Source organism: Staurois parvus, unplaced genomic scaffold, assembly GCF_062004578.1.
Source record: "Staurois parvus isolate SC_StPar_1 unplaced genomic scaffold, SC_StPar_1.0 ptg001220l, whole genome shotgun sequence".
NCBI lineage: Eukaryota > Metazoa > Chordata > Amphibia > Anura > Ranidae > Staurois > Staurois parvus.
This window is the reverse complement of record NW_028319016.1, coordinates 590,852-602,644: the sequence shown is the minus strand read 5'-3', so window position 1 is coordinate 602,644 and position 11,793 is coordinate 590,852. Positions and strand designations below refer to the sequence as shown.

The 11,793-nt window shown below is 42.6% G+C and overlaps 1 protein-coding gene across 1 annotated transcript in view; it reads right to left on the bottom strand.

Annotated features, from left to right (window-relative positions):
* Positions 1-1,786: 1,786 nt before the first annotated feature.
* Positions 1,787-11,793, bottom strand: part of TEKTL1 (tektin like 1) — a 31,321-nt gene continuing 21,314 nt past the window's right edge. The window contains exons 5-8 of the mRNA XM_089660263.1: positions 9,343-9,497; positions 7,695-7,790; positions 6,040-6,153; positions 1,787-2,055 (exon numbers count right to left, since the gene is read on the bottom strand). Of these exons, the coding sequence (XP_089516389.1) occupies positions 1,873-2,055; positions 6,040-6,153; positions 7,695-7,790; positions 9,343-9,497 (548 nt within the window). The 3' untranslated portion in view covers positions 1,787-1,872. The remainder of the gene's footprint in view (positions 2,056-6,039; positions 6,154-7,694; positions 7,791-9,342; positions 9,498-11,793) is intronic.

The following is an 11,793-nucleotide window of genomic DNA, read 5'->3' as shown; positions in this document are numbered from 1 at the left end:
ACCTGGTTAATACACCCTGCTGATTTGTAACTGCTTTTGTATGCTTTTGTTCCACTCTGCCCCTGTGTGAGCGTATCATGAGCCTGTTGTATTCCATAAATTTCTTTAATAAAAATATTGAAAAAGAAAAATTGGAGCATAATTTAGCTTTATCGCTATCACAAGAGGGCCAATAAGCCCCCCCTCCCCATGTGATAGCATGGGCTGGTGATAGGTCCTCTTTATGGAGATATCAGGGGTCTATTGGACCCCAAGGGGTTTATTTACTAAAGCTGGAGAGTCCAAAATCAGACTCCCTTCTGCATAGAAACCAATCAGCTTCCAGGTTTCATTGCCAAAGCTTCATTGAACAAGCTGAGGTTAGAAGCTGATTGGTTTCTATGCAGAAGGGAGTCTGATTTTGGACTCTCCAGCTTTAGTAAATAAACCCCCAAATGTCCCACTGCCCTCCACAGACTGTGCTTGATTGGCTACAGTACCCGGGGAGGGATGGCTGTGAATCCGGATGTGATAAAATATGTGTCTCCTCTGGCTCCACCACTCACTAGACGTGCAGTTCGTTTCATTCTGAATTGAAATTTGGACTACTTTTTCGTTATTTGGATATATCCAAATCTTCAAATTAAAATGCTATCGAATTTAAATGAATCCAAAATAACGAAACAAGATTACTCCAGAAATTCAAATCATAATTGAATACGAAATCAAATTCGAAAACAAAATTGAATTCAAAAACAAGAATATAAAATAAATCAAATAGAAAATAAAGGAATATATTAGAATAGAAAAGAAAAGGACGGAATATAATAAAAAATAAAATAATTTAATAGAATAGTCAGCACAGTGGCTGAGTAGTTAGCACTTTTGCCTGGTAGTACTAGGGTCATTGGTTCGAATCTCAACCACAGCACCACCTGCCTGGAGTTTGCATGTTCTCTCTGTGCCTGTGTGGGTTTCCTCTGGGTACTCCGGTTTCCTCCCACACTCCAAAGACATGCTGGAAGGTGAATTGGCTCCTGTCTAAATTGTCCCCAGTATGTGTATGTATGAATGTGAGTTAGGGACCTTAGATTGTACACCCCTTGAGGGTTAGGGAGTGATGTGAATGTACTATATATGTATGTAAAGCGCTGTGTAAATTGACGGCGCTATATAAGTGCCTGAAATAAATAATAATACATGAATAAAATAAGAGAATAGAATATAAAAAATAGAATGGAATAGAAAAAAACCAATAGACTAGAATAAAACAGAAAGAATATAACCGCCTTCAGAAATTTTAATTTCAAATAGAATACATTTGAATTTGAATAGAATAAATTAGAATAGAAAAGACTAGGATAGAAAGGAAAAGAATAGAACAAAATAATATAATAGAAAAAAACAATAGAATAGAAAAAAATAAAATATAACTGTCTTCTGAAATTCAAATTTTGAATAATAGAATATAATAGAATAGAAAAAACAATAGAATGGAACAGAAAAAAATATAACCGTCTTTCAAAATTCAAATAGATTAAATTTGAATTCAAATTTTCTGAAATTGAATCTAATTGGGGGGGGGGGGGGGTACACAGTATAATTAGGTGTCCATTTCCTACTCTATTTAGGATTCTTCTCCCCTCTCCACCCATAATGCTAACACTTTGTTCTTTAGCACAAAGCTCTACACCAGCTGATCCTGCACAGTCGGGGTTCGCACTCACTTTGGGGTGCCTAAGCTGAAAAAAATCTCAATGTTCAGCCACCATAAACATGTGAACCTTCAAAAATGTTTTCTGCGGAGTTTCTCATTAATCATAGCTTTTATTATATCACATCATCCTTGTTGCTGTTGGTTGAAGTGAAATATCTTCTTGGCTGCCTCCCCGCTCACAAGCACAGCCTCTCTCTCCGCCCCTTGGCGCTCTTCGTTCGCAGTCTGGCGGCGGCCCGGTCAAGGCGCTCCCCCCACAGCTTGTTCTCTTGATCATCCCGCAACTTCATCTGTGTCACATGCAGAGAGCCGATTCTATCCTGTGTTTTACTAAGAGATTGCTCCAGAGAAGCAGAGCCCTGAAGGGGAGAAAACATTATAAGTATTATACACATACAGGGTGTGTTTAACCTCCTTAGCGGTGTTCCCGAGTGTAGCTCGGGGTAAAATTTCAGTACCAAGAGCGGTAACCCCGATCTACACTCAGGCTTACCATGCGGCGTTGCTCAGGGGGTCCCTGCAGCACTTACCTTGTCCTTCGCTCCCGCGATGTGTCCCCTGCAGCGTCCCCGGCCATCTCCTCCAGCCGATGCCGGCATCCGGCTTCCGTGTTCCGGTCCCTGTGACTGTTCCGGCAGGAAATTTGACATTTTTAAAAAATGTCATTTTTGCTGTCATTGGTGTTTCAATGCATTTCACATACATTTTGTCCCGAGTGCTTTGTCCGGCGCCCTGCCTGCATTTTGACTGTTCTTTCTGCCTGGAAACTGAGAAACGTCCATGGCGTCCAAAAAGCATCCCTTTACGTCATAAGCGGTTTTAGACCGGCTAGAGAACAGCGATAGTAAATCAGAACCACTTGCAGAATTGAGTGATAATGATTCGTGGGGGAAATTCCTCATCAGACACTGAAAACGATTTTGCGACTTTGCTCAGCGATGTGCGAACTTGGCGCTATATTTCAAATTTCAGTGTTTTTGGTTTGATTATATTATTGAATTAAATTTATTATTATTATATTATTATTTTTTATGATTATTTATTAAATTATAATTTATGATTTCGTGTTTCAAGTTTTATCATACCCGGGATGTTTAATAGACTCTTGTTCAGACAGATTTCAGCGAGTTATTCCTAAAAAATTACAGCCTACAATAAAAAAACTACATATTTCCATGCAAAAAAATGGTACCGCTTTCAGCACAAAAAATCAGAAAGAATCATACCGCCGAGGAGGTTAAAGAAAAAAAAATGAAATAGCTGCATGTAAAATTCGTTCTGTGTAAATGGCGCAAAATCGATTGATTCTAGGCTATATTCACTGCAGTTCAACTATGAATGCAGAAATACTACATTATGACCTCTAGATGGTCCAAAGAACGTGCTTATTTCCTGTGGTAGTCAGTGGCATCTAGTGGCCATAATGCAGTATGACCACTAGATGGTGCTGACTATCATAAGAAATAAGGGCTCATGTACAGTGCAGCTGATAAACTGAAGTTCAGGAGCTTTGTTTTTTTTAGCAGCCCCTGAACTCTCCCTAATGTTGTCCTATGTGTTCATGTACACATTGTTTATAGGCAGCTGAGTTTACAGTTGTTTTTTGAACGCACCAAACTTGCGTTCAGCAGTCGATTTTACCGGCGTTTCAAACGCCAAATGCTTGTAAACGCGGTTACTGCATTTATAAGCGTTTGCGTTTAGAAGCTTTTTTTGAACTCTTCCATGTCCAGATGCTGTCCAGAGCCTTTTTTCATTATCAGAAATGCATGCAAAGCGTTTTCCATGTATTCAAATGGACCCGGTACACCAGCGCAGTCAGTTCCAGGAACAAAATGGTAGAACGTGCCGCATTATGCTGATGATGGGATCCATAGTGAATACAACCAGAAAAGACAGGTCATCTCAACACATACTGCTCTCTGTTTCTGCTCTCTCTATTTTTCTCCAAATGTCTGAAATAGTTAATTTTTTACTGTTTTTCAGTGCATTCTGGGCATGTGGGAAGGGCTCCTGAGGTTATCTTTTAAAAATGCTTCTAAACGCAAACGCACATAAACGCGGTATACAAACATGGCTAAACTGACATTTTTTAACCTACGTTTTCCAGCAGTTTCCATCTTTCAGAAGAGTTTTCCAAATCCCCCGTGTACATGAGCCCTTAGTGTTCTCCTCAGTGACATGTAGTGGGTAAATGTGGTATTACAATTTTGGCCATATTCAATATATTTCAAAATATATTTCAATAAATATACATAAATATGTGTGTGTGTGTGTGGCATATTGAAATGCGTTTTTATTACAAAATATGTGAAAAATACGTTTAAAAATACATTTCAAATATACTGCATGTCTTTAAAAATAAAAATCTACATTTCTGGAATGCATTTACAGATATATGTAAAAATATATGTTAAAATGACTTTTTATATGTTTAAAAAAATCTGAAGAATATATTTTTAAAAATATATTTTTTTAAGTATTTTCTTCAGATTTTTTAACGCATAAAAAAAGTAATTTTGACATATATTTTTACATATATCTGTAAATGCAATCCAGAAATGTAGATTTTTATTTTTAATGACATACAGTATATTTGAAATGTATTTTTAAACATATTTTTCATATATTTTGTAATAAAAACTAATTTCAACATGCAGTACACACACACACACACACACATATATATATATATATATATATATATATATATATATGTGTGTGTTTATTTATTGCAATATATTTTGAAATATATTGAATATGGCAAAAATTATAGCATTTCGAATATATAGCAATATATTTGGGAAAAATATTTGTAAAATATATTTCAAATATGTTATTCTTCCATATGGGTAAGCAAATACCAAAATGCCTTGATGGTTTGGTGTCAGTCTAGAGAAGGCTAAATTTGCATTCAGACCCACCCTAGGTAACACCCACTATGAATCTCAACCTACTGTTGCTTGCCTCTTGCTGACCTGGATTGCCTGATCTGATTACTGCTGCCTGCCTCAACCTGTGCCGTGACCTGACCTAGGGGCGGACTGACCATTTGGAAACTCGCGCACTGCCCGAGAGCCCAGGGTCAGTAGGGGGCCCCATGAGATGCCCCTGGTACATTTTTCATAGGCTTTTTTGAGTTTGGGCAAGGACACAGGGGCTCCATGATCCCCTATTGCCCGGGAGCCTCATGAGTTGTCAGTCCATCCCTGACCTGACCACTCTCCTGTCTGCCGTCTTGTGCAACTGCCACACTGTAGTCCTTCTGTCCAGCAACCCCTTGCTGGGGCTATTCTAAGGGCCCCAACCTTGTGCCATTTTTCAGCAAAATAAAAAAAAAAAATGGGGGGCCATAAGGTTTTGTGGACCATCACCCCTTGCAGGGAGCTCTAATGAGGGCCAACTGTTACTTATGCTCTGCGCTTCGGGTGAGCCCATGTCACCTACCAGGGGGTACTGAAACAATGTACTGATTGAAAACACATATTAGTCTGGGCGAATATACACTCACCAGCCACTTTATTAGGTACACCGGTTCAATTGCTTGGTACAGCCTTTCTCAACCTTTTCAACACAGAGGAACCCTTGAAATGACTTTTTGGTCTCGGGGAACCCCTACTAAAAATTACTGTATCTACAGGTCATGATACATTCGTGTGATGGTCAGAGGGAAGAACGTTCCTTACACTTGTGGTCATTGAGAAGAATTACCCCTCTATAGGTAAAAGTATCAATGGTGTCAGCAGGAACCTATCTGAGAGGCAGATATTGCTCGTTGCTCAAGGAACCCCTAGCAACCTCTGGAGGAACCCTGGTTGAGTATCCTGGCTTGGTAACACAAATTGCTAATCAGCCAATCACATCAGCAACTCAATGAATTTAGGCATCTAGACGTGGTGAGGACGACTTGCTGAAGTTCACACCAATCATCAGAATGGGGAAGAAAGGGGATTTAAGCGACTTTGAACGTGGCATGGTTGTTGGTGCCAGACGGGATGGTCTGAGTATTTCAAAAACTGCTGATCTACTGGGATTTTCATGAACAACCATCTCTGGGTTTTACAGAGAATGGTCCGAAAAGGAGCATTTTGCAGCAGCAGTTGCGTGGACGAAGATGTCTTGTTGATGTCAGAGGAGAATGGGCAGACTGGTTCCATATGATAGAAAGGCAACAGTAACTCATGTCAATATGGACCAAAATCTCTGAGGAATGTTTCCAACCCCTTGTTGAATCTATGCCATGAAGAATGAAGGTATTTCTGAAGGCAAAAGAAGGTCCAACCCGATACTAGCAAGGTCGACCTAATAAAGTGTGATTGTACACCAATGGCATTCGGCCGTACCTGGGAGATTAAGGTGCTCTCGGGGAGTTGGGTTCCTGGGTGTCTCTGCAGAATTCTCACCAATGGACGATCTAGACGTTCTCTTACAGATAGATCCAAGCTGGACTCCGGACCCTGGAACATACATGTAACATTACACAGATTTACTAAGGAATCTACATTGTCTCCTTATATAATATAATTATTATTATACAGGATTTATATGGCACCAACAGTTTGCTCAGCGCTGTACAAAATGAAGGCAGACATTACAGTTACAATACAATTTGGTATAAGAGGAAACAGAGGGCCCGGCTCATCAGAGCTTACAATCTAGGAGGAAGGGTTGAGTGATACAAAAGGTAATAGCTGTGGGGGGATGAGCTGATGGAGGAAATAAATGGCAGTTTACTAGGTAGAAGCAGGATAGACTTCTTTAAAGAGAAAGGTTTTCAGGGATCGTCTAAAGGTGGATAGATTAGGAGACAGCCGGAAAGATTGGGGTAGGGAGTTCCATAGGATGGGAGAAGCTCAGGAGAAGTCCTGGAGGTGAGCATGGGAAGAGGGGACATGGGACCAGAGAGTAGAAGGTTTTGGGAGGATCGAAGAGAGTGATTTGGTTGACATTTTGAGACCAGGTTGGTGATGTAGCTAGGGACAGAGTTGTGAACGGCTTAGTAAGTTGTTGTTAGTATTTTGGACATATAATATACAGCTCCATGCTTTTCCTTTACGCCCCCCCGCCCTTTTATTCACCCTCCTATATGTGAGCATCATGCTTTCCTGTTGGCGTTAGGTTCTTTTTCCTGGACCAACCTGTGCCCGGGGTAATTTGGCTGGAATTTAAAAAATGGACTCAGTGGTTCAGACATGTGACTCCAAGTGAAACAGCCAATCCAAACAAGCCTGTGCTACCCAGGAAACACTGCACCTGTGTTAACCCGAGGATTAAAGTGGTAATAAACCCCAAAACAAATATTTATTATATTGCAGCTTACTGATCCTTAGATGTGGTGGCTGCATTAGGTTTCTTTTTTAGGCTGTCTTTTATACTGTTTTCATCTGGTGATCTGGCCAGTAAGTCTGTTGTTTTTTCAAAAGAACAAGCTCTATTCAGTTATTGCAGTTAGTGATGAGACAAACCATTTAACACTGGCAGGAGTGCATATAATAATCAGCTTTTATTTATTTGTGTAAAACCTTTATTCCAATAGGAAAAAAAACTTCTTTAACTGATAATAAAGTATTAGCTGGAGCTCAGCTTCAATTTGTTAGTGTATCTAAATTTGCTAGTACATCTAACAGTTCCCTCCCCCCAAACTGTTGTCCAGAGGTGCCTGCTGTGTTCCTTCATCCTGAGTGGGGGCACTCTAATACTGGAGGTGTGTTACAGGCCAGATCACCAGGTGAAAACAGAAGGAAAAAAGAAAACGAATGCAGCCGCCACCACATCTTTTGATTGGCAAGCTGCTACATATTATAATTTTGGTTTTGGGTTTAATAGCACTTTAAATAATTTACAGACTCAACAGGATTTTCACACTGCTCCTTGGCAGAGCTGAAGCTCCTTAACCCATTACCCTGAGCACCCCCCTGCAACATTCTGTAATGACCCCGGGAGTGGGTGGAGCCAGAACCAGGGAACACCCTGATCTGACTTTCTGCATCATACATACCAGCTGCAGCTGATAACTGCCCTCCATCTCCTGGTAAATCCTCTGCTGCTGCTGAATCATGTTCCTCATGTCTCCCAACGCCAGTGTCACATCCTCCTGATAGAAGACATTTTATTAATATTTATTCACTGGTTATGAAAACAGAATATTTCTTGAAAGACATCAGTTGCCATTTCTAGAAGTGAAGAAATACATTTTTAAAACTGGGTAACAGCTTGCACTGTATGGAATAGTATGAGATATACTCACCTAATCTGTCGATCGATCCTCCAAGCGCAAGAAGGGTCCCTGCCGCTCCTGCCCCCCCAGCACGCTTGCGGTCTTGTGAATGGACTGTTCTATAAGTCATCAGGCCCATAGACCGGCTCTTGACATGAAGATGGCAGGAACAGTCCACCTTGGACGTGGGGGAGCGCTGTTTTCCAGAGGATTGAAGGATCAGGTAAGTATAGCCTTTTTGTGTGCCCCTGGACAAAACGAGCGGTTATCCCATACAGTGCAGTTCTGCTTTAAGAGGAAGTAAACGCTCCACTCTGCATGACATAAAGCTCAAAATTTCCCATTTCAGGTCTCTTAAAGTCTTTGTGATGTAAGAGTGCTGAACCTTAAAGCAGAGTTCCACTCGACCTATCAAAAAATAAAAGTCAGCAGCTACAAAAATTGTAGCTGCTGACTTTTAAAAAACAGCCACTTACCTGTCCCTCGGTCCCATGGTGTGTCCCCTGCAACCCGTTTCACCGGCCGTCCTGTATTCCAGGAGGCCAGCATCTTCACTGTGGGCACCTGGCTGTGACAGTTTGCGGTTTCACAGCCAGGTACCCACTGCGCATGCGCGAGTAGCGCTGCACTTCATGAATGGTCCTGTAGTCTTCTGGGACCTGTCACGTGTCCCAAAAGACTACAGGAAGGGAGGGAGGACACCTTCCATTTCCGATCGCCTAGGAGATCGGACCGGAAGTGGGAGTGGGTACCTGTCAAATTCGCTCCCCCCCCTCTCCCCAAAGGTGCCAATCCTTAATGGGGAGCGGGGGAGCAGTCCATAAAGCGGAACTTCCCCTTTTGGGTGGAGCTCCGCTTTAAGGAGATTATAACACAATAGGTGGTTTAAGGTTCTAGAGGCTGCTCACCAGCAACTGTGGGGTCTTACTGGACCCCCAGAGGAGAATATTGAAGTTCTGAAGGGATGGGAGTGCCACACCAGCATGTATCCACTTCGGAAGTGGGAGTGGGTACCTGTCAAATTCGGGTATCTGCTTTCTAAAGGTGCCAATCTTTAATGGGGAGCGGGGGACAAAGGCCTAAAGTGGAACTTCCCCTTTTGGGTGGAGCTCCACTTTAGGAGAACCCTGCCCTCATCTTGGCCTGTCCCACCGATACCGTGTCCCAGCCCATGTAGCGGAATCAAAGCATCAACCTTGTTTGAGTTACTATACATGTACAGTAACTCAAAAAGGCCTTAATGGTAGGGATCGGAGCCATGAGTGGGTGGTCCCCACATATAATAAAGCAGGGTCTGGATGGGACCAACCTGCAAGGTGGTCATAATTGGGCACCCAGCAAGTGGGTGAAAGCAATGCAGACCATTAGCAGCGTTAACTGTGTCCCAGAATTTGGGACCATAATATTGTTGTTAAGTAATGGCAATTACCCGGATGCGGGAGCTCTCCTCTGCTTTTTTGCGGAGTCCTTGCGTCACGCTGTCTTTTAATTCTGTAGAGTCCAACGGTTTCTGCCAGTTGGGAGGCTGCATTTTTCGGAATTTATTACGCGTTGAAAGGGCATCTTTTATGGCAGCCTGACAATCTTAAAAGAAAAGCGAAAGAAAACATGTAAAGGGACGGTGTTCCAGACAGAAAAGAAAATATAAAAAAATGTGCATCAAAGAAAATAAGTGAGCTACTACAGAAAATGCTGCAATTATGTTAAAGTTAAAAGATCCACTCAGCTTATCTTATCAAGGCAGATATAGTAAAAAGCATGTACTGTATGCATAGGTGCCCGCTGGCTGAAAGAGCGCTCCCCCTCCCCCGCATTGCAGGGACAGAACGGTTGTCTGTGGGCTGTATGTAATCCCCTGCCCACTTCAACTGTTCCTTCCCCATGCTCTGAAGTGTCGGCAGAGGCAAATGGAGATTAAAGCTTGCAGCCGCACAGGACTATAGAAAATGTCGTCCATGGGGAGTGCTGTACCATGGGGTGGACAGGCTGCAGGACTACAATTCCAAGGCACACCCTGCACACAGGTGAGGGGAAGACAGAGTTTGTTCCAGGCAAATGCACCAATCAAGGGCAGTGCAGCACAGGGAATGAATGAATCAGAGAGTGCAGACCTGGTTCTGTCTGGGTCTGTGTTACCACTGAGAGAGAGAGAGAACGTGTGAGAGCTGATCCAGAGCCATGGAGGACCTGTATAAAGGACTGGATTCCTGAGTGCTGGCCTTGAACTGTGCAAACAGAGCGAAGAGAATCATAGAAAGTTGCTGTGTCCTGGAACAAGAGCTGGAAGACCTTTTGCCTTGTGTGCTTATGCCAGGGAGGCCCTAATCATGAGGACTGAGCCTTCTGGGACAACCAACCGCCAAATGTATAGGACTGGATCCGTTGCATACCAGGAGTGATGAGCGGAACAACCCAGCCTAATTTCTTACTGCCCACAGTAAACACCAATAGAGACTGCTCCTTACTTAACAGCCCATCAGCCATCCCTTGTGTACAGCCTTAAGTTTCATGTGCACCACCATACAGACAGGCCCCAATGTTATCCAGCTTAAATCTAATAGTTGGCTGCTAAATGGCAATTGGCTACCATGCACAGCTGCACCAGATTTTTGCACTCTCCAGTTTTAGTGAATCAACCCCACTGCCTTGTTTATTGTTCTATACATTGCCTTTTGCCTGTACTGCAATAGTTCATTTACCCACCATCAAGCAGCGTGTGACCTATTTCCTGTGTGCTGACGCAGTTGCGGTATTATACTGATGCCTAAGCCAATCTAGGTCCTTGCAGCACACTAAAAATATATCCAGGTGTGCCAGAGAGGACAAAGCATATTTTTTAATTGGTAGCCAGACCTCAATATTTGTTCACAGGACTTTAAATTAACCCTTGTGTTCTGAATCGTGAAACCAGAGGCTTTGTAAAGCTATGCCAGGGATAATAGACATCTGAGACAAATAATGAGGTCTAGCTACCAATTAAAATGTGGACCTAGGAATGGAGGCTTTATCTCTCTCCAAGCTCTACAAAGCCTCTGGGCTCCAGGACACAAAACACAACAGGCCACAGGTCCACAGGCCTTATATAGTTGTGTTTTGGGTCCCGCAGCCCGGAGGCTTGGTAGAACTTTAAGTGGGATAAATCCTCTATTCCAAGGTCCACATTTTATTTGGTAGCCAGATCTCATTATTCACCTCAGATGTCAGATGTCCTTTATATTATCCCTTGCAAAGCTCTACAAAGCCTCCAGGTTTTACAATCCAGAACACAACTTTTTCAAATTCCAAGAAAATTACGACATTTATTTTTTCTGTATTAGCCATAAACTTTGGAACCCCTCACCATGTCTAGGTGAGAAATCTAAGTGACTGTAACGGAACTGGACCCCGACTGCACTAGGGTATTTCCGTTAGACTCTCGCTTCCTTGTCCACGGACACCACCGCTGACCATACAAGACGAGACAGCACCAGACTTGTCTTAAAACAGGAAGGGGACTGCTTTATTTTAACACCGAGACAAGATATATACCCAGGGCGTGGCAATACATTTAGTAACAAGAGATGCACAGCAGACACCTCCCACCAAGCCAATACACATAAACACATACATCCCATAATAGTTTGCGCACAAGCAAGACACAATAGAACAATGGGACCACCTGGCAGTAAACAATGAACAACCCCCACACCCCACGTATACATGTCTACACAATATTAGGACAGGCTACCCTGTACCCCTAACAGGCACAGGGTGACTTACACATAATAGGGACATGGGGAGCTAAGACAAGGGTCTCCCCACCTCTCCAAAGGGGGCTGTGTTCCATGGCCCCCCCCCACCCAAAGTCACTCCTGTCACAGTCAGTGCCACACAGCAGGTA